General features: G+C 40.1%; 1 protein-coding gene across 1 annotated transcript in view; it reads left to right on the top strand.

Annotated features, from left to right (window-relative positions):
• The window catches only part of ctnnbl1 (catenin, beta like 1), an 86,864-nt gene that overhangs the window by 56,431 nt on the left and 7,349 nt on the right, over positions 1 to 23,084 (top strand). Inside the window, exons 14-15 of the mRNA XM_051949794.1 lie at positions 14,323 to 14,460; positions 17,674 to 17,746. Coding sequence (XP_051805754.1) covers positions 14,323 to 14,460; positions 17,674 to 17,746 — 211 coding nt within the window. The remainder of the gene's footprint in view (positions 1 to 14,322; positions 14,461 to 17,673; positions 17,747 to 23,084) is intronic.

Here is a 23,084-nt window from a genome sequence, read left to right as displayed (position 1 = left end):
CCTCGGTATCTCTCTTCTCTCCTCTTTCTATCCTTCTGATTCTCCCCTTCTCTCCCTTAAAGCTACTTTCTCCGTCCTGCTGTGTTTTTCATTTTTGATTCCCTTCTCTGTTTCTTTTACTCCTCTTTTCCATAACCCATCTTTTTTTACATCCAATCTCTTGCCTGCTTTTGATACGCGCATTCGCAAATTCTCTTCTTTTAGTCTTCTTTCTGCATCCTTTTCACTTTCCCTTCATGCTCATTTCTGTTCTACGTCACACCTTCTCACTGTCCCTCCTTCCCTCTTCCTATTACTTCTTTCTTCCTCTCGTCTAATGCTACAGCTTTCACCCTTCTTTCTCCTCCCTTTCTTCCAAACCTCCTTTCTTCTTTTGGTAACAGCTCTTTGAGATTGATGAAGCTCAGCAAAACGTGGCTGAAGCCGACCTCAATACTGTAAAATGCCTCAGTGCACTTTCCTAACACTCAGAACCCAGTTGGTTGTTGTGTATATGTGAGATAGAGTGTGTGTGTTTCCTTCACTGGGCTGCAGCGAAACCATACAGCTGAAACGGACTAGTTTAGCTTTGCTGACTGTAGGCATTTTCAAAGAATTGTCTGTGTTAAGTTGGAATTGGTTTTGCGCCTGGATGTGATATATTTAGTTTTCATAAATTACGACCAAGAATAAATGTTCACCTTTACGTTCTCTCTCTGCCTGTATCCTCATTCACACACTTGACATTTTATTTGTTTTGCAGCTTGTTTATCTTTCTGTCATTGCTTCTCTTTCTTTTCTGTTTCTTAAAAGTCACCTTTCATTTCACCTGGGTTACGTGAAACCATGACATGCAGGTGGATGGATGATTGTACAAACAGATTCAGTTAAAGTGAATGTATGGTGGTGCAATCGCAACACAGAGTAGAGGAATCCACAGATCAATGGCCAGTATGGACACTGGTAAATTCAAAGAAAAATATAATTCCAACCTGTCACATAGAATTAGACCAAGGAATACTGAAGCAGGTTCATCATTTGAAATATCTCTGTTCATGGATGACATCAGATGGGAGGTGTGAAACAGATATCAGATGTAGAGTAAAGATGGCAAGAACAGCATTTATGAAAATGAAAAATAAACTGACAAATAAGAAGATAGCAATTGGCATCTGCATGAGGACTCTCAGCTGTTGCCACTTCTGATGTACGGATATGAATCTTGGAACATAAATGATAAAATGTCAAACAAAATCACTGCAGCAGAGACGTGATTTTATAGACACATGCTACATATACGTATCTTATATATCCAGAATATGCAATGAAGGTATTTTAAAATAACTAAACATAAATTATACTCTATTGAACAAAATTAGGAAACGGCTAGCAACATTTTTTGTATACATCATATGGAAAGAGACCTTGGAATATATCGTCACAACTGGAAAAAATTAATAGGAAGAGAGGATGGGGCAGATGGAAAATGATAGACAAACTGACATTGTGGTTGCACATGGGACGGGCAACAGTCACAATTCAGAAAGCAAAAGATTTGATTAGATGGAGGGAAATGATCGCTTATGCAGAATGGCATGGCATTTGATTGATTGACCATTCATTCATGTGAATACAGATTGTTATGAGACACTGACTGCAGTGCAACCAGCTCATTCATGTTTAGATTATTTTATTTCAGTTCAAGAGGTCTTAACTCCTAAGCCCAGTTCAAAGGGAAGTCTGTCATTTCTGCATAAAGAATCGTCCTCAATAAGGATGATAAGTTTCTGTGAAGATGATTCAGGAGCTCGTTGCTGGAGGGGTTGTGTTGTTTTCTCTTTAAAGCTTCCCACTTGGAGTTATCTTGTCCGTCAATATTTTTGGATGTCCCTTGACATTCATTGTGCCATCTGTAGTTGTCATCTCCCCAACAGCTTTTGTACCAATTCAGCCCAATATCATCACACTCCCACCTCTGTGGTTCACTCTGTGGACTACTGTATGCATTCACTGTGGTAGTCTTGGCCAGGTTCAAGCCTCCCTAAAAATTCCCAAAAATCTAGTGTCAGTTGGGCTCTAATCTGTATCCACAGAAACACTGAAGGAAGCTGCTAAAGATGAGGAATAAGAAATTTCTTGGAACATAACATTGACTTAACTGTTTTCTATTGTCTGACATTTTAGCATTTGGACAGACTTCAGCACGGACTGTCCATCCGTCCAATCAACACGCCGTCTCATGTTCTCACAAAGTTGCTGTTTTCTTTCCTCCAAGTTTACCCTATTATCAGCCTCTGTATCGCTGCTTTATGATGAGGCTATCCAACCTCTATTTCTTGTTTGCTTGAGCCTCATACAGAGCATTGCGTCCTACACACACACACACACACACACACACACACACACACACACAACATAGTCACAGTGAGTTTTTGCAAAATTTCTGACAAAGAAATCACTTTAATTCTGCATATAAGTACCCAAGCCAAGGAATAACAACCAGACACAGTCCCTCTTCCAAAAGCTGATGCACGTTCAAGGAACATGACAGATAAATGCTCTTGTTCAAAGATACTCCGTCATTTCTTGCTCACATGCCATACACAGACGCAAACTTCAACTGCATGGTTTACAATGGGCACGACAAGACTCGCAGTACACACACAGTCTTCCATAAATCATACACACCCCATCACGCAAACACACAAGCACAATGTGGCTGAGTTACAGTAAAGGGACTGAGACCGAAAATCACTGCTTATTACTTTGTCTGTACTGTAGCCAGGCTGCCAGGCTCCCCTGAGGTTGCAGTAATTTACTTGTCCAATCCCTGCTTTCAACACATTATTCTTTCTCCACTTCTTCTGTCCGGTATTTGCCAGAGGGTCTGAGCTGACACACAAAAGATATTGGCCGCAATGTCAAAATTCAGGAGTAGACAAAACTCTGCGGCTGTAGTGAATGCTGATATATTGCCCATGTCGCCTTCTGTTTTAATATCACAAGTGCCTGCCTCCACTACTCACAATAATGAATATTTAATGCACTAGCCATTGTTCAAAACCTTCCACTCCCCGCACGGATTCAAAGGTCTGGCTTGATTCATCACGTGTTGAACATCTCTTCACTATTTCATCACAGTGAGCCTCCCTGGAGGGTGCAGCAGTTGACTTATCTGAGACCTTAATTGAAAATGCTTTTCTTACTTTTTCTCCTGCATGAGAACACATGTTGCTATAGCCAAAGAGGAGGAATTATTACTGGCATAAAGGACTTCTAGAAGTAAACATCCCACATAGACAATTTCTTACAGATGGAGTATTTTAAGGGTCCTTCTGCTTCTTGGTTGTAGAAGTCCAAAGTGTAAGCATGTGCAGCTACTTAAAAGCTTGCAATGAAAAGGCATTGTGGACTTGTAACATTTCATATCACTGTTTTCTGCATAGGTTTGTAGCTTCAGGATCATGAGGATTGCAGTACTAGTACCTATAGTACTGCTAAAAAATCCAGGACACTCCTGTGAGTGTGTGAAGTTACAGTCAGTGTTGAAAAACCTTTGAGAATCAGTTGCTGATTCTGAGCACATTGCAAAGTTTTGAAAGCAAAAAAAACTTTGAACTAAAACGTTTAACACCTGGGACCTGTCAGTCATTTCCATGTCCTGTCTTAAGAACACTTTGGGCAGTCTAACACTGCTGATTCCTGATTGGTCAACAATACCTCAGCACTCTTTTTTAGCTCACAATCATCTTAACTGTCATCTCTGGCCTTCACTTGCCTAAAAACTCAAAATCATACTGAAGGCTGGTATAAATGTGTCTGAATTTGTTGAAAGTCTGTCTCCTTTACAAGTGGAGCTGATAAAGCTCTTAAAACTCTGCTCCTCCCTGCCATGTTCATACAGAGAACTGTCATGAGCTTTTTCCTGTTACTCTTCTGTCATTTTCACATGCACATCTCCCACCTCAGCAGTCTTTCTTCAGTAAATAAACTTATCAGAGCCTCTGACTGTTAGATCACATGACAATAAATTATGCCAATCTAGTATTTGCCATATTTTCAAAATCTTGAGACAGAATAACTGATTTGTGTACAGTGTATTAGAAGGCAGTAGTCAACAGTAGAATTCCTGACACCTTGAGAATATAACACAACAGGAACACGATTTTCTCAGAATTACTGAAGGTTAAGCAGTTGGAAGCTGTTAGTTCCTTATGGTCTCGCTAATTAAGTCATGTAGCATACAGTGCCAGTAGATGAAGTGTCAAACGAATTTAACAAGGACTACAAGCCTCTATTTCAGAGGTTTCTGACTTTTTATGTCTCACATAGCAGGCAGCACTTTACATGAACTCATTTGCTTCATCATGAAATTCAGTTGATTTTAATGTGGTTTTTCATGAAGTATGATCATATTTCTTGCCTGGAAAATCCAGACTGACTTTATTTATGTATTAATATAAATACAAATAAAGGCAGTCTGGCATTGTGATGATAGGAGACGATTTCAAAAAGGAGGGGCTAACGAATGCAGCTTGAACGAGAAAGAACCAATCAGCGTAACACTGATGTGACGCACAAACAAATTGACCTTGACGTCCATGTAGTCCAAACAACAATGGCATGCAGCCGAGAAAGCGTCGCGGTGAATTACTGCCATTTTTGTCACAAAAATCTGCGAATACATGGGGTACTCTCAAGTACAACACTTATTTTTGAAAAGGCTACGCAACAAAAGACTCCTTCCGAACGATTAGCGGTGTTAGGAATAACTTTAATGTTTGTGTTTGGTTACGGGAGGTGCGCAGGTGTTTTATGGGTAATCCAGGCGCTGAAGATGATGCAGCATTAACTCCCGCCTCCCGTGCTATGATTGGTCGTACCAAACTTTCCCGGGAGGGAAATGCGATTCAATTCACCCAATGCCAAACTGATTCTCCTGTATCTCCTAACATGGAGATAGGAGATTACATGGAGATTCAGTTTGGATGTTCCAAGCTATCATATTTCAGAAATTTTTCCTGGGTTGACATTGTTTATGATTTGCTAAACGTGAAAATTGTCTCAGATTAAGGTGATGACTGCATTAACACCGCACACAATGGTAAGACACATTAAATACAAACACAAATGAAAGCATGACCCTGAGATTAGACCGAAAAAAAATCACAAATGACTTACCCATTCCTTTTACTGATTATTTCATTTGTTTATCCAAAATGTAAAGCTAATAATTTAAACCTTGCACTGTTACTTGTTAGATAAATCATCCAGTAGTGTGTCCATTACTTTTTATTTAGACTTTTATCCAATATTTTTGGCTAAATATTTCAAGTATGCTGAGCAAAAAGCTGATATTTTGGCAAACAGGATCACTTTGTCAGACACATCCATCCAAATTGCTCTGCTCGATTTCAAGTTGTGGACTTTCTTTTGTTTAATACCTTTTGTAGCTGGTAGCTTCCCAGTTACAGTAACATGGATTGTGCTCAGGGACAAAAGCACCACAGAACCTCTCACTAATTATTTCTTCAGAAGTCAGTTTTTCAAGTGTTGCCTTGATGTTTCTTTTACTTTGTCTCAGAGTCATTTTTTTGTAATTTCTTCTTGCTGACACACTTTGTGGGTCAGTATTCTATATTACCACTAACCTAGCCTTTACACACGATAGACCACAGTAGCATTGTTTCCTTTATTTAGGATAAATTCCCATATTGAAAAGCTGATCACTAGAAATGAAAAGCGGTGTGTAATCGAGTTGTCCAAGGCCTTTTACAAGCTCTGCTTTGTTGAGGGTGACATGAAATAGACTTGGTTCCTGTGTGATACAGTGAGAGAAAATGTAAACAGAGAGGTTATGTGTCTTTTGTGTGTTATTTATGAGTAATTTAGGCTTACATGCTGTTTTTGTGTCTTCGCTGAAGTCAGATTGTGAGATTTGTGTGAATGTGCCACAAGCTACCATATCCCCTCCCAAAACAGAGCTGAGTTGTCCTGGAAACCAAGATAATTTTTTTCCCTACTGGAAGAAATGGAGACAAAATTTACATTTAAAAAGCTTTGTTTCAAGTTTTGTGCATTTTTAATGAGCACGAGTTGACAGCCAAGGCCAAGCTTTGGGACTATTTCACAATGCGATAACTCTCTGTTTTATAGTAAAACAGAATTCTAGGCCATTGTTTTACCCAGAGGCTGCACAGGAGGCAAATGCCCTTCAGTTAATGGCTTTATTATTAATCATAGGAGCTTCAGTGGAATCAGCTGGACTTCTCTTGAAGGTTCTTGAAGACGTTTCACTTCTCATCCAAGAGGCTTCTTTAGTTCTGACTACAAATGGGGAGTCACAGAATTTATAGTCCTGGTTCACCCCAAGGATAAAACAGCAATGCACAAGTGGACCAATGTTAAGTATGCAATCCAATGAAGTGAAGAGTGCACAGACTTGTACAGAGGAGAGACCAAAGAACAACTTCACAAGCAGATGACTCAACACAAGAGAGCCAACTCCTCAAGACAAGACTCAGCAGTCCACCTACATCTGAAGGATAAGGGACATTCCTTTGAGGACAGCAATGTTCACATTTTAGAGAGGACAGATGGTTTGAGAAGAGTACAGGAATCCATATATTTCAAAGTGGAACAGTCATCTCTAAACAGAGGAGGGGGTCTGTGGCACCACTGTTGCTGGTGGACCCTCTGGTTTCACAACAATTCGCACTTTGACTCATGTCAGTCCTGGTGCATTAATGAACCATTAGCCATGTCAGCTGTAATGACTATAAATTCTGTAACTCCCCATTAGGCAGTAAGAATTGAAGAAGCCTCTTTGATTAGAGGTGTAATGTCTTCAAGAACCTACAAGAGAAATCCAGTTTCTGCCGAACCTCCTAAGATTACCTGACCTGGTTGAATCTAAAGAGGATTTTTTTAATGGTTCTTGTTTTAATTATCAGCACTGTTCTGATCTTTAACAAGCTACAACTGACACTGCAGAGCAGGACTTTGTTCTGAAGGTGTATCTACCTGTCATTTCTTGTCAGGATGAAAGCATTAAAGTAGGATGACAACCTGGTCTTGTAACACGATGTCACAGAAGTGGATATGTTGTTTTATGTCCCCAATTTTCAAACTGGACTTTAAATAGTGTTGTTGTACTATAGTCCTCAGAGGCAGCCCTTCAATTGAGGCTTGTTAATGAGCTGAACTTCACAGCTATAATTGGGTTTTTCTGTGTGATTGATCTTTAAGGACAAGGCCTTTTGAAAGTTTTAATTTTGTCTGAGATTAAATCATTGGGATGTAAATGTCATGTGCGGTACCCTTTAGCTGAACACTTAAATCTGTTTGTTTTCATTAGAAAACAGTTTGATTCTCTGTGTCATGTACTGTTATGTTGTGCTATTCTTAGTCTTGCCTCTCTGACTGAAACAGATACTAATTAAACTTATGTTAACAGATTAATGATGCAGACTTTCTGCAAGCTATGATTGGAGTGTGTAGGTTAAGAAACAAATTTCTAAGACCTAAAGAGAAACCAAGTATTGGGACATGCTTATGTATAAATTGGTTCACCACTAACAACTATTCTTTAATTAATTGATCTCTTGGCTACTTTACCAATTATTTGATTAGTCTAAACTCAGAATTTCCACCAAAAGAGCAAAATGACCATTTCATCTAAGTGTAATTTGTTTTGACAAACTGTATGTCACTGTGAAAAGCAGCACAGTATGAAATTCAAACAAAGGTTTTAATATGAAAGTGCAAAACTGTAGAGGTAAATTGGAAGCTGGAAGTTAGAAAGAGGGCTCATTATTTAAACCAGTTGTGCAACTTAAATACAAATGTTTCTATTAAACCTCTTTACAAAATGATGATACTAAAATGTAACATCAATGTAATGGATATTTTTGAAGCACAGACCAGCTAATGCAACTCCTTTTTTCCTTGCTGCGTAGTTGTTGTCTGATTTTAGTTGCAGCTTCAAACCCTGAAAGTACAGCTGAATTTACAGCAGTCATCATCTTTAAATTCTGTTACCAGTGCATTTGTTAAGACAACTTTGCAGTTATAGAAACAAGTCTTACAGTTTTTCTCAATTGCTAAAACACTAAACCCTATTGTCTGAACCAAATTCTCAGTTGCCTGAACCCACTTATTGAGCCAGTCACTCTTTTGGCAAAACCATTAGCACTTTTCACCTGTTTAGACACATCTTGTCAACACATTGTCATTGTGATGCACTTGTGTTGCATAATGGTGAGCACAGGTGGCAAAAGTCAAACACAATTAAAGCTCAGGTGTCACCGGTTGAACACAACAACTCAAAATTGATCACACTTGTGGCTAATGATGTGAGGGTACATACAGTGCCTTGTGAAAGTATTCGGCCCCCTTCAACTTTTCAACCTTTCGCCACATTTCAAGCTTCAAACATAAAGATATAAAATTTTAATTTTTTGTCAAGAATCAACAACAAGTGGGACACAATCGTGAAGTGGAACGAAATTTATTGGATATTTTATACTTTTTTAACAAATAAAAACCTGAAAAGTGGGGCGTGCAGTATTAGTCGGCCCCCTTGCATTAATACTTTGTAGCGCCACCTTTTGCTGCAATTACAGCTGCAAGTCGCTTGGGGTATGTCTCTATCAGTTTTGCACATCGAGAGACTGAAATTCTTGCCCATTCTTCCTTGCAAAACAGCTCGAGCTCAGTGAGGTTGGATGGAGAGCGTTTGTGAACAGCAGTCTTCAGCTCTGCCCACAGATTCTCGATTGGATTCAGGTCTGGACTTTGACTTGGCCATTCTAACACCTGGATACGTTTATTTGTGAACCATTCCATTGTAGATTTGGCTTTATGTTTTGGATCATTGTCCTGTTGGAAGATAAATCTCCATCCCAGTCTCAGGTCTTTTGCAGACACCAACAGGTTTTCTTCCAGAATGGTCCTGTATTTGGCTCCATTCATCTTCCCATCAATTTTAACCATCTTCCCTGTCCCTGCTGAAGAAAAGCAGGCTCAAACCATGAGGCTGCCACCACCATGTTTGACAGTGGGGATGGTGTGTTCAGGGTGATGAGCTGTGTTGCTTTTACGCCAAACATATCGTTTTGCATTGTGGCCAAAAAGTTCAATTTTGGTTTCATCTGACCAGAGCACCTTCTTCCACATGTTTGGTGTGTCTCCCAGGTGGCTTGTGGCAAACTTCAAACCAGACTTTTTATGGATATCTTTGAGATATCCACTTTGCCACTCTTCCATAAAGGCCAGATTTGTGCAGTGTACGACTGATTGTTGTCTTATGGACAGACTCTCCCACCTCAGCTGTAGATCTCTGCAGTTCCTCCAGAGTGATCATGGGCCTCTTGGCTGCATCTCTGATCAGTCTTCTCCTTGTTCGAGGTGAAAGTTTAGAGGGACGGCCGGGTCTTGGTAGATGTGCAGTGGTCTGATACTCCTTCCATTTCAATATGATTGCTTGCACAGTGCTCCTTGAGATGTTTAAAGCTTGGGAAATCTTTTCGTATCCAAATCCGGCTTTAAACTTATCCACAACAGTATCTCGGACCTGCCTGGTGTGTTCCTTGGTCTTCATGATGCTCTCTGCACTTTAAACAGAACCCCGAGACTATCACAGAGCAGGTGCATTTATACGGAGACTTGATTACACACAGGTGGATTCTATTTATCATCATCAGTCATTTAGGACAACATTGGATCATTCAGAGATCCTCACTGAACATCTGGAGTGAGTTTGCTGCACTGAAAGTAAAGGGGCCGAATAATATTGCACACCCCACTTTTCAGTTTTTTATTTGTTAAAAAAGTATAAAATATCCAATAAATTTCATTCCACTTCACGATTGTGTCCCACTTGTTGTTGATTCTTGACAAAAAATTAAAATTTTCTATCTTTATGTTTGAAGCCTGAAATGTGGCGAAAGGTTGAAAAGTTCAACGGGACAGAATACTTTCGCAAGGCACTGTATAAGCCAGAGCACTGGTTTGTGAGGCACTACAATGGATAGAAATCTAAGAAGAGGAGTTCGTGTGAGAGGAGGTCAAGCAGGTCAAGGTGGTCCGTGAGGACAAAGAACAGTAATATCTGATGAAATCAGAGCTACTGTGATTGACCATGTTCTTGTCCATGGTATGACGATGAGGGAGGCCGGACTAAGGGTACAACCAAACATCAGTAGATTCACTGTGTCCACCATAATCTGAAGATCTAGAGAAGAGAACAGGTAATTACCTTTTTAGACATTATAGTATGTAAATGTTGACAACAATTACATATGTACAATGACTGTACTATATACTGTACCATAGTAAACATGTTTCAGTACATCACTGTGCCAGTCTACTGTAGTATTGTAATGGAGGGTCAGTCTGACTGTTTGTAGGCCTGTTCCATGTATGTATTTTTGTAAGTGCATGTTCTCTTTATGTAGAAATGAAAGACTGCCACATCGGGGTGGTAGGACATCTATGTTCTCCCCACACCAAGAGACCCTAATTGTTGACATGGTCTGTGAGAACAACACCATTAAACTTCATGAAATTTAGCAGAGGATCATTGAGGACCATGTGCATTTTGAGGGTATTGACAGTGTCAGCCTCTCTACTGTTGATTGTGTCCTCAAGCGCAACAGACTACGCATGAAACAGCTGTACAGAGTGCCCTTTGAACGCAACTCTGATAGAGTCAAAAAGCAAAGATTCCAGTATGTATAGGTTGGTATATATCCAGACACATAAATGTTGGTTACTGTAAGTAGTGATTTACTGTAGTTGGCCTACATCACTTTTTCTGTATCACTTACAAAAATATATATCTATTTCTACTAGGGCTGCAACAACGAATCGATAAAATCGATAATAATCGATTATTAAAAGCGTTGGCAACGAATTGCATTATCGATTCGTTTTGTCGCCCGATTCACTCGTCATATCGCGGTCGTGGAGCCGTCTACTTCACCTGCAGAGCGAGTTGAACAGAGCAAGGTGGAGGCAGAGCAGAGGAGGTATTTTCAAAGGGAAGTAAATTCAGCAAATGAAACATGACCAGCATGGAGAAAACAGTTTGACCGAAGTCCTCAAAAGTATGAGAGCATTGCATGAAGCTTAAGTGATGACGCCATGGGTGGTTGGTGTCATTTCTGAGCGGATTTACAGACAAAAAAAAAAGAGAAGAAAAAAAAGTATGAGAGCATTTCATGCTTCACAGAACAAAGACATGCTGCGTGTTCACTACATGCGAATGCACGCTTCTGAAAATCGTACTGGTGCCGGACGGTCACGAGCGGGCCGCTACGTGGTGACGTGACCGCGCTTTCAGCTTGACAGGTCGATGAGTCTGATAAACACAGCGGCTGGGCCGCAAACTTTCTCTATTATTTTGAAAACACTTCAGGGAAAAGTATTTCTAAAGCATTTGAGGCGAGAAATAATCTGTGCAGCAGCTGAACCTGTCCTGGTTTTAGTTCACGGCTAGTTTAGATGTTTAAGGACAGTAGAAGTCGAGTCTACTTTATAGAAATGAGCAGCAGGTAAACACACCGGATCGCAGCTGGAAACGCACCAACCGGCCACATCTGATGTGTCGCATCAAGTGGACACGCATCTTAAGTCACTGCATTATCCTACATTTGTTCTGTTTTAAAGTGAGGAAACGTAATATCAGTCTCTCTGGTAGCTTGTCTGATGCTAGGGTTAGCTTATTAACTGATTAATGACAGAGATGGGGCGTGTGTGACTGTGAGAGATAGGTTTTATTTCACTTTCATTAGCTAAAGCATGGTTTGAATATGCATTACAAATGAATGTAATTTGCACACTATAGTGGTAATACTTTGAAGATTAAGCCTCGAATTTTAATTTTCTGACAACATCTGAGTGAAGACACTGGTTTGTGTTGGAGTGAGGCAGGATGAATTGCATTGATAGGCTTTATGATGAGAAAGACATCATGTCCACCACAGCAAGCAGCTGTCTGACTGAGAGCATCCTCAATATGAATGTCACTGACGTGAGGCCTCTGTCAGTGGTTGAAGATGAAGGCTTCCCTATAATGATCTTATTTGTTCTGTCATTCCAAATCTTCTATTTCTGAATAAAGAGGCGGAAATTAAAAAAGTTTTTTTTATCCGATTAATCGAAAAAATAATCGGCCGATTAATCGATTATTAAAATAATCGGTAGTTGCAGCCCTAATTTCTACAGAGAGTTTTTGAACTGGATGCAATGGAAAAACTCCATGAATACATCTACATGGATGAAGCTGGGTTTAAGCTCCCCAAAAGGAGGAGAGGCTGCAGTGTGATTGGCCAACGGGCCATTGTTGGTGTCCCTGGGCAGCGTGGTGGCAATGTCACATTGTGTGCTGCCATCAGCAATCATGGTGTTGTCCACCATCATGCCAACCTAGGGCTTTACAACACTCACCAGCTCCTCATTTTCCTCAATCACATGCGAGATGCTCTGTTAGGGCAGCGGGATGAGTAGCCCATCTGTGTTGTTGTTTGGGACAATGTGAGTTTTCACAGAGGCCTCCAGGTTAGAGAGTGGTTCAATATGAACCAAGGTTTTATCAGTCTTTGCCTTCCACCGTACTCCCCTTTCCTGAACGCCATTGAAGAATTCTTCTCCTCATGGCGGTGGAAGGTATACGAATGCCAACCTTACACCAGGGTAAATCTCCTGCAAGCCATAGGTGTGGAGGCATGTCAAGCCTGGATACGGCATGCCAGGGTTTTCTTCCCCTGTTGCCTGGCCAGAGAAAATGTGGCCTGTGATGTAGATGAAGTCCTGTGGCCTGACCCAATATGGAGAGATGATGCTGTGGCAGAGCAATGCACTTCTTTTCTTTGTACTTCATTTGTCTATTTTTGTGCTTTATTCTTACGTATAAGTGCTACATGTAAATGCACAGGTTTTCTGTTTTTTTCTATGTACAAGTGTTACAAATGCTCAGGTATTTTGTTTTGCAACATGCATTTAGCCCAAATAAACATTTATTTCTACCATTTCATTCTGAGCATTGTGTTTTCCTTTTTTCTATGTAGTGTTTAGTGACTACTCAGTAGAGTATTTAATTTAGATCGACTTGAGGAATGACTTGACAGCATAGTTCAGTTTTGAGCACAGATTGAACTGTTTTGGGGTGAAAGTTTGGTTTTGCAAGAAGAGTCAGAGGTTTTGTGACCGTAGCTTGAAAATTGGTTTTGTGTTCAGAGTTTAGGGAAAAGGAGAGCAGCTTTCCAGGAATGTGTCTTATCAATCGAGAACAACTGTAGTAAGTCGCGTTTTAGTCACTATTTCATGACCGTTTTGTTGCCTGACTACTAGAGAAACATTGTATTATGTAAATGAGTTCAGCTGAATTAAATCACAGCATATCTGAGCACAGACAACAAGAGAGAAACTAACAGATGGAAACCCCTACTGCTCTGAATAGAGCTGGTGTTTTGCCTCCAGGTTCTAGTCCGAGTGGCGCTGTGTTACGACACAAAAGTTCTCCCAGACTTTCAAACTGCATCATATTCTATTGCCATCATCAGTTTGTAGCACTGAGAACTGACTGCAGCTCACCAGTCAGTGGAGACAAAATGACCAACATCATAACACCGCAATTATACAGTGATACTGGAAAAAAACAAACTCATTTGTTATAATCAATTAAAATGTAAAAATGTTTACTAAAAAGCTTTGTGTCAGTTTAAAATTTTGATGCCATTATTATTATTGTATGAAATGATTTGTGAAGGCTGACACATCTTCAGTGCAAAAAACCCTTTATAACTAAGAAAAACACTGCATACTTTTTGTTGTTATTTTAATTATTATGAAGCTATGTGACAGCCAAACACTTTACACTGTGTTTCTGTATCACTCCAGTGGTTTACACTTCAGGCTCTGCTCTCCCCCTCAGATCTGCCTCTTAATCTCTAATGGTGATTGTTTGTGCTTATTGGCAGCGCTGTGTTATTGGCGTGCTGACAGAGCTCTCAAGATGGATAACTATGCAAGTGTGTGTATGTATGTGGAAATGTGTGAGCAGTGGCAGTGGAACCCCCCCTATTTTGCAGCTTAGCCATGAAATCAATTGGTTTGTTTGTCTGGTCAATGGAGAAAATAGATTTGTGGGAAAAGCTGGAAAAACAACACCTAAATTAAAGTTAGTCTCTGATTTTCTGTTTGTCGAATCTTTTATTAATGTGCTGAGAACAATAGAAAACCTCCCAGCAAACAGAAAATAGAGATTTATTCACCTCCGCTTGCATCACAATGTGTTCTCTTTTTTTTATGAGCCTGTTCTGTTTTTTTATGTGTGTGCAGGAGATGGTTCGTCAGGGGGAGATCCTGGATGACAGCATGGAGGATGAGTTCTACCTTCGCCGCCTGGACGCCGGACTATTTGTCCTTCAGTTGATCTGTTACATTATGGTGGAGATCAGCAACTCAGGGATCTCACAGGTACACACACACACACTGACTGTGGCTTGCCAAATGACTTCTCTCTCCAATTAATTATCGTTAGAACATCTGATCAGACAAGCTATAAAAGCAGACAGCAGTCAGATGGTTTTTAATAGGTGCTGCGACCAAGTAGCTCATTCACTTCACTGCTAATTTTTTGGTCTTAGCTGCACTCTGGCAGTGCTGCTTTTGTTTTTTAGAAGTGACTTGCATAACATATTTTACCTACATTTTAAATAGGTGTAATCTAACCTTGATCAATTTGTGCATTTTAAGTAGAAATAGTGGTTCCCTTTGCATTCCTTCATACTAGCATTGATCAAAAGTTATGATGCTGAGCTTATGAATATCAAAAAGCATACTTGATTTAAATTCGGCCACCATCCCCATTACAGTTGTGCAATGATGCACTGCTCGCAGCGCTTGTGAAACGCTTGTCACGCTCCTTGTTATGTAAACATGTCGAGTACCATCTGTGATGAACACCGAATCTCTTAAACTATGTCAAAACAGCCACTCTTCAACTTGAATTTCATTATGGAAAGAGAAATGCTGTACACTGGGCTTCTTTCTCAGACACCACAGTAAAACTCTGCTTTGACAGTCCGACGCTGGTGGTTCGATTCAGGTGCACAATCATGTTTTTCCTGAGGCAGGCTTCCGGTGCTCCTCACCTGATGCACCTGGTCCAATTTTAGAAACTGCACATCTTCCTCTGTGTAAGCTGCAGTTTGTTCCGTCAGTGGTTCCTGCAGACCCACCTCCCATCTCCACTGATCATCCTCAGCATGAACAATGGATAATCTTAAGTGACAGAATGTGCTATTTTCTTGTCTGCATTAGTTTGTGTATGGAAAATTTGCAAATGCACAACTATTGGTTGTTGTAAAAACATGTGTAACACAGTCCAGCTGTTAGCTGATAGTTACTGTTTGCAAATGTTGTATAAATGTGACTGAATTGAATTTTTTTGATCAATCTTTTTTACGGTAATAATCAAGAACTTCTGACATTTACTTCCTGTGGATCATTCCTCCTAGTTAGTGTGAAAGATTTTAATACCAGTTGGTCAAGTGAAAAGGAAATATGACTTCTCACTTTTTGTAAGGAAATGTACAGTGCCTATCATAAGTATTCACCCCCTTTGATGGTTTACCCTTTTATTGCTTTCATAAATCAATCATGGTCAATAAAATTTAGCTTTTTTAACAAAAAAATCTATTGGAAAAAACTCTTTATTATCAAAGTGAAAACAGATTCCTATAAAGTAATGTTAATGAAAGAAAATTATATAAATGAAAATAATTGTTTGCATAATTATTCACCCCCTTCAAGTCTGTATTTAGTAGATGCACCTTTGGCTGCAATCACAGCAGTGAGTCTGTGTGGATAGGTCTCAGTCAGTCTTACACATCTGCCCACTGCAATTTTGCTCCATTCTTCTTTGCAAAACTGCTCAAGCTCTGTCAGGTTGCGCGGGTATCGGGCATGAACAACCCTTTTCAAGTCCAGCCACAAATTCTCTATAGGATTGAAGTCTGGGCTTTGACTCGGCCACTCCAGAACATTTACCTGGTTCTTTTTTAACCATTCCTGTGTAGCTTTTGCAGTATGTTTTGGATCATTGTCTTGCTGGAAAATAAATCTTCTCCCAAGACGTAGTTCTCTTGCAGACTGAAAAAGATTGTCCCCCAGGATTTCAGTGTATTTTGCAGCATTCATTCTGCCCTCTATCTTTACAAGCCTTCCAGGTCCAGTTGCTAAGAAACCTCCCCACAGCATGATGCCGCCACCACCATGCTTCACAGTGGGGATGGTGTGTTTTTGGTGATGTGCAGTGTTTGGTTTCCGCCAAACATGACGTCTTGTCTGATGGCCAAAAAGCTCAATTTTGGTCTCATCAGACCAAAGAATCTTCTTCCACTTGACCATGGAGTCTTCCACGTGCTTTTTGGCAAACTCTAGTCGAGATCTAATATGACTTTTCTTCAACAGTGGCTTTCTCATTGCCACTCTCCCATAAAGCTTTGACCGGTGAAGAACCCGGGCAGCAGTTGCTACATGCACAATCTCTCCCATCTCAGCAGCTGAAGCTTGTAACTCCTTCAGAGTAGTTGTAGGGGTCTTGGTGGCTTCTCTCACTAGTCTCCTACTTGCACGGTCACTCAGTTTACGAGGGCGGCCTGACCTAGGCAGATTCACACAAGTGCCATATTCCTTCCATTTCTTGATAATTGATTTCACTGAACTCCGGGGGATGTTCAGTGCCTTGGAAATTTTTTTGTAACCATCCCCTGAATTGTACTTCTCAATAACCCTTTCCCTGAGTTGCTTAGAGTGTTCTTCTGTCTTCATGGTGTAATGGTAGCCAGGAATACTGATCAACCACTCTCTGGACCCTTCAGACACAGGTGTTTTACAACTCAATCACTTGAAACACACCCACACCACTCAGGTGATCTTCATTTCACTAATTGTGAGACTATTGGCAACAATTTGATGGACCTCTATTGAATTAGACCATTAAATTAAAAAGGGGGTGAATAATTATGCAGACAATTATTTTTATTTATATAATTTTCTTTCATTAACATTACTTTATAGAAATCTGTTTTCACTTTGATGTTAAAGAGTTTTTTCCAATATTTTTTTTTGTTAAAAAAGCTAAATTTTATTGACCATGATTGATTTATGAAAGCAATAAAAGGTTAAACCATCAAAGGGGGTGAATACTTATGATAGGCACTGTATACTACATAAATAGTTCAATAATAACTTGTGTTGGTCTGTCAAAAACAACGCGCTCAAACAGAAACAATGCTTAGATTCAGGCAGCACAGTCGTCCTTTCACAACATTAGACATTTTGAATGAGCCATTGAGCCATTGTGCTATTGACTTTACATTTGATTCTAAAATTGGGATCTAGTCAACTAAGCTTCCTTCTGCTCACAACATTGAAGCTAGCGTAACTAGCAGTGCATTTGTAGTGCTGTATTTAGTATTTATCTTGCATTACTGAAAGCAGGGGGCCTAACTAGCATTAGTGGTTCATTTGTGGTGGTGTCAAAACACCAGACTTTCAGGTTTTTCATCTACTTGGTAACTGAATAAATTGCTGACCAACACACTTTCTGAGCCAAAATGTATTTTCATTTCAATTCAGCTCAAGTCTGCTGTGTTTCTGAATCTCTTTTTCTTCTGTGTGTAGCTGCAGCAGAGAGTCCATCAGATTCTCAACCTTAGAGGAGGCTCGGTCAAAGTGGTGCGCCACATCATGAGAGGTGAGCAACTTTACTTTCTTAAATCTCACCAGATTTCACAGTAACCCAGCTCTCATTTGATAATAGCCCACTTTAATAAAAAAGAAGGAAAATACATCCTCATGTACCCTTGTTTCCCACAGTATTAATTCAGTCTGAGATACCTGTCAGGCCAGTCTCTTCAGTCTGTAGCGGCTGTTTAGTGTCTGTAAGTGTAGTCTCCTTAAGAATTCTAGCAGTAATCTGCTGCTCTAGCAACAGTTCTTGCAGATGTTTACCCAAAAGGATTGCCCTGCATGCACACAGCTGTTTTTTTAATGTGAAACATATGGAGGAATATTAACATATAATAAAATGTACTTACTTGATGGATTTAATGATAAATAAAGGCTTGTCTCTGCTTGCAGCCTGTCTCAAATAAAGGGTTTTCCTCAGTGAAGGCACATTAAGCTAAAATTGAATTTTTTATTATTTATTTGCAAAAAATTCTAATCATATATATATATACATATATATATATGATACACATATTGTATTATTATTCATTTTTATATATAGCTTCTGGTTCCCATAAATGGTGAAGTTTTGACTCTTAAAAAAGAAAAAAAAAACACAACAACAACAAAACAACCCTTTTAAAATCCACTAGGAGGTTTTCGTTTCAGAGGGTTCAAAAGAGAGAAAGAAAAGATAAATAAAGTAATGTTGCCCATTAACTACAGTGTGACAAAACTGTGACTCCCAATCAGACCTTTTGGTTGATCTGACCATTGCACAAAAACACCAATCTGTCATCTTTGAGTGAAAGAAAACAAAAACAAAAAAAACAAGGACTATATTTTGGAAAGGCAAAACACAACACAATATCTACACTAGCTGCTTCTACGCCTACAATGATCCTTTCAGAGGAGCATTTTATTGACATGTGTTGTAAAAGCCTTTTCTTCAAATGCTTCTCATTCGGGCAAGGAAGCGACAATTTACAGGAAAATGTTGTATAATCACTGCTCTTTGGCTGTGGTTGTTGTTTGATGACAAGCCCCTGCTGTGTGCCTGCCAAAGTGGTTATGTTGGAATATAATGAAATACTATGAATAATTTCTCCTCCTTTTTCCCTGAGCAAAGGAATAGATCCAGGCAAACTGAAATGTCAGACCACTATTCGGTTCGTACAGCCTTCATTTACATGTATAGATTTGTGTGTTGGCCCAGCTTTGAAATGCCTACATAGCTTGTGGCTATTAGGAGACCCACAGCAGAGTGATGTGTAATAGTATGATAGCTTAATAATGAAATATCATGTACAGGTGGAAAAGAAAGATATAGCAGCATTTAATGTGCACAGTAAATTCCAGCATTGAAGATATCCAGGCAGAAGTGTTTATTAGTTTTTATTTATTTGACCTGTGTACAGCTGGTAAAACAATATGCTAAAATGCGTTCTGGTGTACGAATATGGACTGTAATGCTTTCATATTGTCACTGTGAAAGGAGACTTTCTGGCTGTCATTCATTCTTTTTCCCGCTTACTCAAAGGTTTCCTGTCCTGCCACATTTTTTTTGTGTTTGGTTTTCAAAGACCTAGCAGGTGTGTTATTTTCTTCCCATTGCGACATCCATCCTTCCTGTATCATTGTCGGATAAAGCTGGAGGACGAGGCTCCGTTCACCCTCTGGCTCTCGGTGGCATGTAACGCTGTAGATGGAGCCATCCGTCACACGTGGCAGTGCCAGCAAGCATGGCAGTTCTCCAGTCCTTTGTGTGTGTGTGTGTGTGTGTGTGTGTGTGGGAATCTGGCCCTTAAATGAGGCAGTGTCTCACTTTTGTTTTCATCTGCATATTTCCATACATGTGTGACTTGCTTGAGCACGGTACTTTTTTGGTTACTACCTTGATTTTACTTGGTTTGTATGTGTACAGTGTGTCTACATATTTATGTGCTGCACACACATCCTTGCTTTCTTTCATGTGCATAATTTTTACATGTTAACATACTTCTGAGATAATCTATTCATGTGTGTACTTCTTTGTGATTCAGTTTGCATATTCAAGCCTGCCCTTGTGTGTTTTTATACATACTAATGTGTGTGTCCTTGTCTGATCTTGACGTGACTTATTTGTTTGTCATGAACTGTGTGGTGATGATGTGTTAAGTGACATTGTGTGCACATCTGTAATAGCAAGGTGCCGGTATACCAGTCCACCTAAATGTGTCTAAGTGTGTGCGGCTAGTACTTGGTGTCCTCAGCCTTTGCGATAGCCTGTACTGTAAAGCCCATTTCAAGTGCCCTGTCTGGTCAATGTGAAACTGCAGGAAAAGGTTAAACACATGCAGAGAGTGTTGCCATCTTGACCTTAATGGCTTTCACTCACCGAATGAGAAGCAGCTCTGCAGGAAGAAAGGCTCAGCACTGGAAGGAAGAGCATTGATTTCACTAATGTTTAGAAAACCTGCTGTGAGGTTTTCAGTTTTGGGAACTTCAAAAGGTTACGTGATATGTAGTTAAAGAGACGTTCGTTGTCTGAAAAAAACAGTCTCAGTTGTGACAGTCGCTTGGACTCGGTATCGAACCTTTTAGAGAATGTTAACACAGCTTTGGGTCTGGTAAGGGAAATCTAACGTACTTTCTGGTGGAGTTGAGTCGACTGTTCCACAGTTCTGGGCAACTAAATCCTCTGCCTTAGGGCTGGGCTATATTTGAAAAGAATTAGACGGTATGAAATGTCTGACCTTGCAACGGCCGATCAAAAAGCTGAGCAGAGATGGGAGAGATGATTTTTTTTCAGACTCCTCCAATGAAAATTAAGTTTCTTGCATTGTTAACATGCCCACATCTGGTGCTTTTTGCATGTGTGTGTGATCAGCCACAACGTAATGATCACCGACAGGTTAAGTGAATAACATTGATCATATTGGTACTATATGGTCTTCTGCTGGAAAACCTTGAGTTTAGGCATCCGTGTTAATGAGACAAAAACAGGCAAATAAAGTAAATACAGGAAAATGCACTCCGCCACATCACAAAAACATCAAATAATCAGAAACCACTTGAGGAACATGGCAATCGCCCAAGATGTTGATTTGACCTCCAGACTTCCTAGACCCCATTCTGATCAAGCATCAAAAGGATGCAGTGAAACAACCCCACTGCACAACCCAGAGTACCCAAAGGATCCACTGCCAATATCCTGGTCCAGACTCCATTAGACACGCTGAGAGGTCCTCTGGTCCAGGCGCAATGGTTCAGAGTATTTTTGACCACAGAAGGGGGACCAACACAATATTCGGCAGGTGGTCATATTGTTATGACTAATCAGTGTGACAACCGTCTCTAGGGTTTACAGAGAATCGTCTGAAAAAGAGAAAAATATTCAGTGAGTGGCAGATGTGTGGACGAAAACTCATTGTTGATGTGAGAGGTCAGAGGAGAATGGGCAGATTAGTTGGAGATGATGGAAAGGCAACAGTATCTCAAATAATCACACTAAGAAATGCAGAATGCCATCTCTGAATGCACAGCACATCCAACCTTGAAGCGCTGTTGGCCATCATCTTGATGGGATCTGTAATTTCATGACAGTGGCCCAGAATGCTGACACTTCAAACACAAAAAAATCTTTAAAAATGCTGCATATTATCCTCCTTCATCTTATAGATGAAATTATTAAATAAAAAGTAAAATTGTTTGACCACCTTCAAGATCAAGGAATAATGTAGAATGACAGAAAAACAGCCTCTGGGCCACAGAATTCCACTGTTGTCCAAAACTAGTTAATGTCAAAAGTAACTCACTAGAATTAGGAAAGGTAGAACACAGAGACTGGTCTTGAGCATGTTCAGTAGTGTCGACATTACACAGAACTTGTCTCCAAATATAGTAATGAAGTGATAGCATATTGTCTAATTTGCTGACTACACAGGTAAACTGAGTCATGCCAGCAGTTTCCTTGAAAAGCATTTGGGCCAATTTCAAAAACAGCTCAGCAGATGGCTGAATGTTGTTGAAGCGTCCTTTTCACGGTCTTTTTTCAGACGTCTTTGCATCATGCATTTTTTAAACCTTGCCTCTATGTTTGCGTGCTTCTTGAATCTTTACATATAAACTACTCTACATGACAACTTTTAAAGCATTTGCAAACATGATTGGGGTGAGATTGCACTATAACATCATCTGTGCCAGCTGTTCTTTGTGCAGCTGGATCCGAGCAGCTTCAGACTGGTATAAAAGTGTTTTACATGAGTTCTGGCTTTCCAGCTGCATCTGTGATCACACTGAAACTCTCCGTGGCTGCAGCAACTGCTCCCGGAAATGATCTCCTTGTATTCATGGCAGATCAGTCCCAGTCACTGACCTGAGTAATGGCGATGCTCAGTACTGTATTGTCCTCTACTCTGCTGTGCTGCCGTGGTGACAGAAGGAGAGGGTACCAGCATGCCAAAGAAAAAGTTCTGCAGAGAGTTGAGGAGTCACAGAATCTCTGACCTTTCTGTCTGTGTGGTCGACTGCAACGCCATTTATAGACATCGACACACTCACACACGCACACTTACAGACAGTCACTATGACAGACTGGTGTAGAAGGGACTGCAGACTTCATGATTCTGTTGAGTACCCTCACCTGCTTTTCTCAGTCAACCTTAAAATTCGGCCTGTTTTAGGTCAGTGGAATCCCACACCACTGCAGATCAAAATTAAATCCATGCTGCTGCTATCACTACATTGAGCCTACACCCCCGCGACTTCAGATAGTGGTCCAGTCTTACACTTTCATAACCTTACTCTCCTCAGAATACACAATGACGGGGTGAATTCTGTACTCCAGGGCAGACTACTGTCACACTGTGTCTTCTGACCTGACCTGAACTTAAAACTTGTGTCTCAACAAACTGTTCACGTACTGTGCTGCTCTTCTTTCCCTCCAACTCTGCTTGTGTCTGTTATTGCTCCTTATTTTAGTATGCCTGCCCAACTTATTTCTTTACTCCTTGTAGGCTTCGTATTCACTAAAACAGATCCTTTCTTTAATGTATTCTGCTATGTTTTGACCACTTCAAGCTGCTAACTCTTTGGCAGCCCAGGGTGAGCATCTTTCTGTATATCCAGTGAAAAATCAGAGCATGTCCAAAGTATTTGTGTATTTTCAGTGTGAGAGGTTGGCAAAATACAGAAGCGCAAATGAATCTGTCGTCCTTATCATACATTCAGGTAGGAACCTGTCATTTTAGCAAACTGTCACTTTTATTATTTAGGATGACAAATGTCACCAGGTGTAGGTTTATAGCTTCTCCTGGGTTTGAACTAAGACAGACAGCATCAACAGTAAGAAGTCTCAGATTTAGTAGATTTTAATGATCATG

Source organism: Acanthochromis polyacanthus, chromosome 6 (genome assembly GCF_021347895.1).
Source record: "Acanthochromis polyacanthus isolate Apoly-LR-REF ecotype Palm Island chromosome 6, KAUST_Apoly_ChrSc, whole genome shotgun sequence".
Lineage (NCBI taxonomy): Eukaryota > Metazoa > Chordata > Actinopteri > Pomacentridae > Acanthochromis > Acanthochromis polyacanthus.
This window is presented reverse-complemented; position numbering and strand designations above follow the sequence as displayed.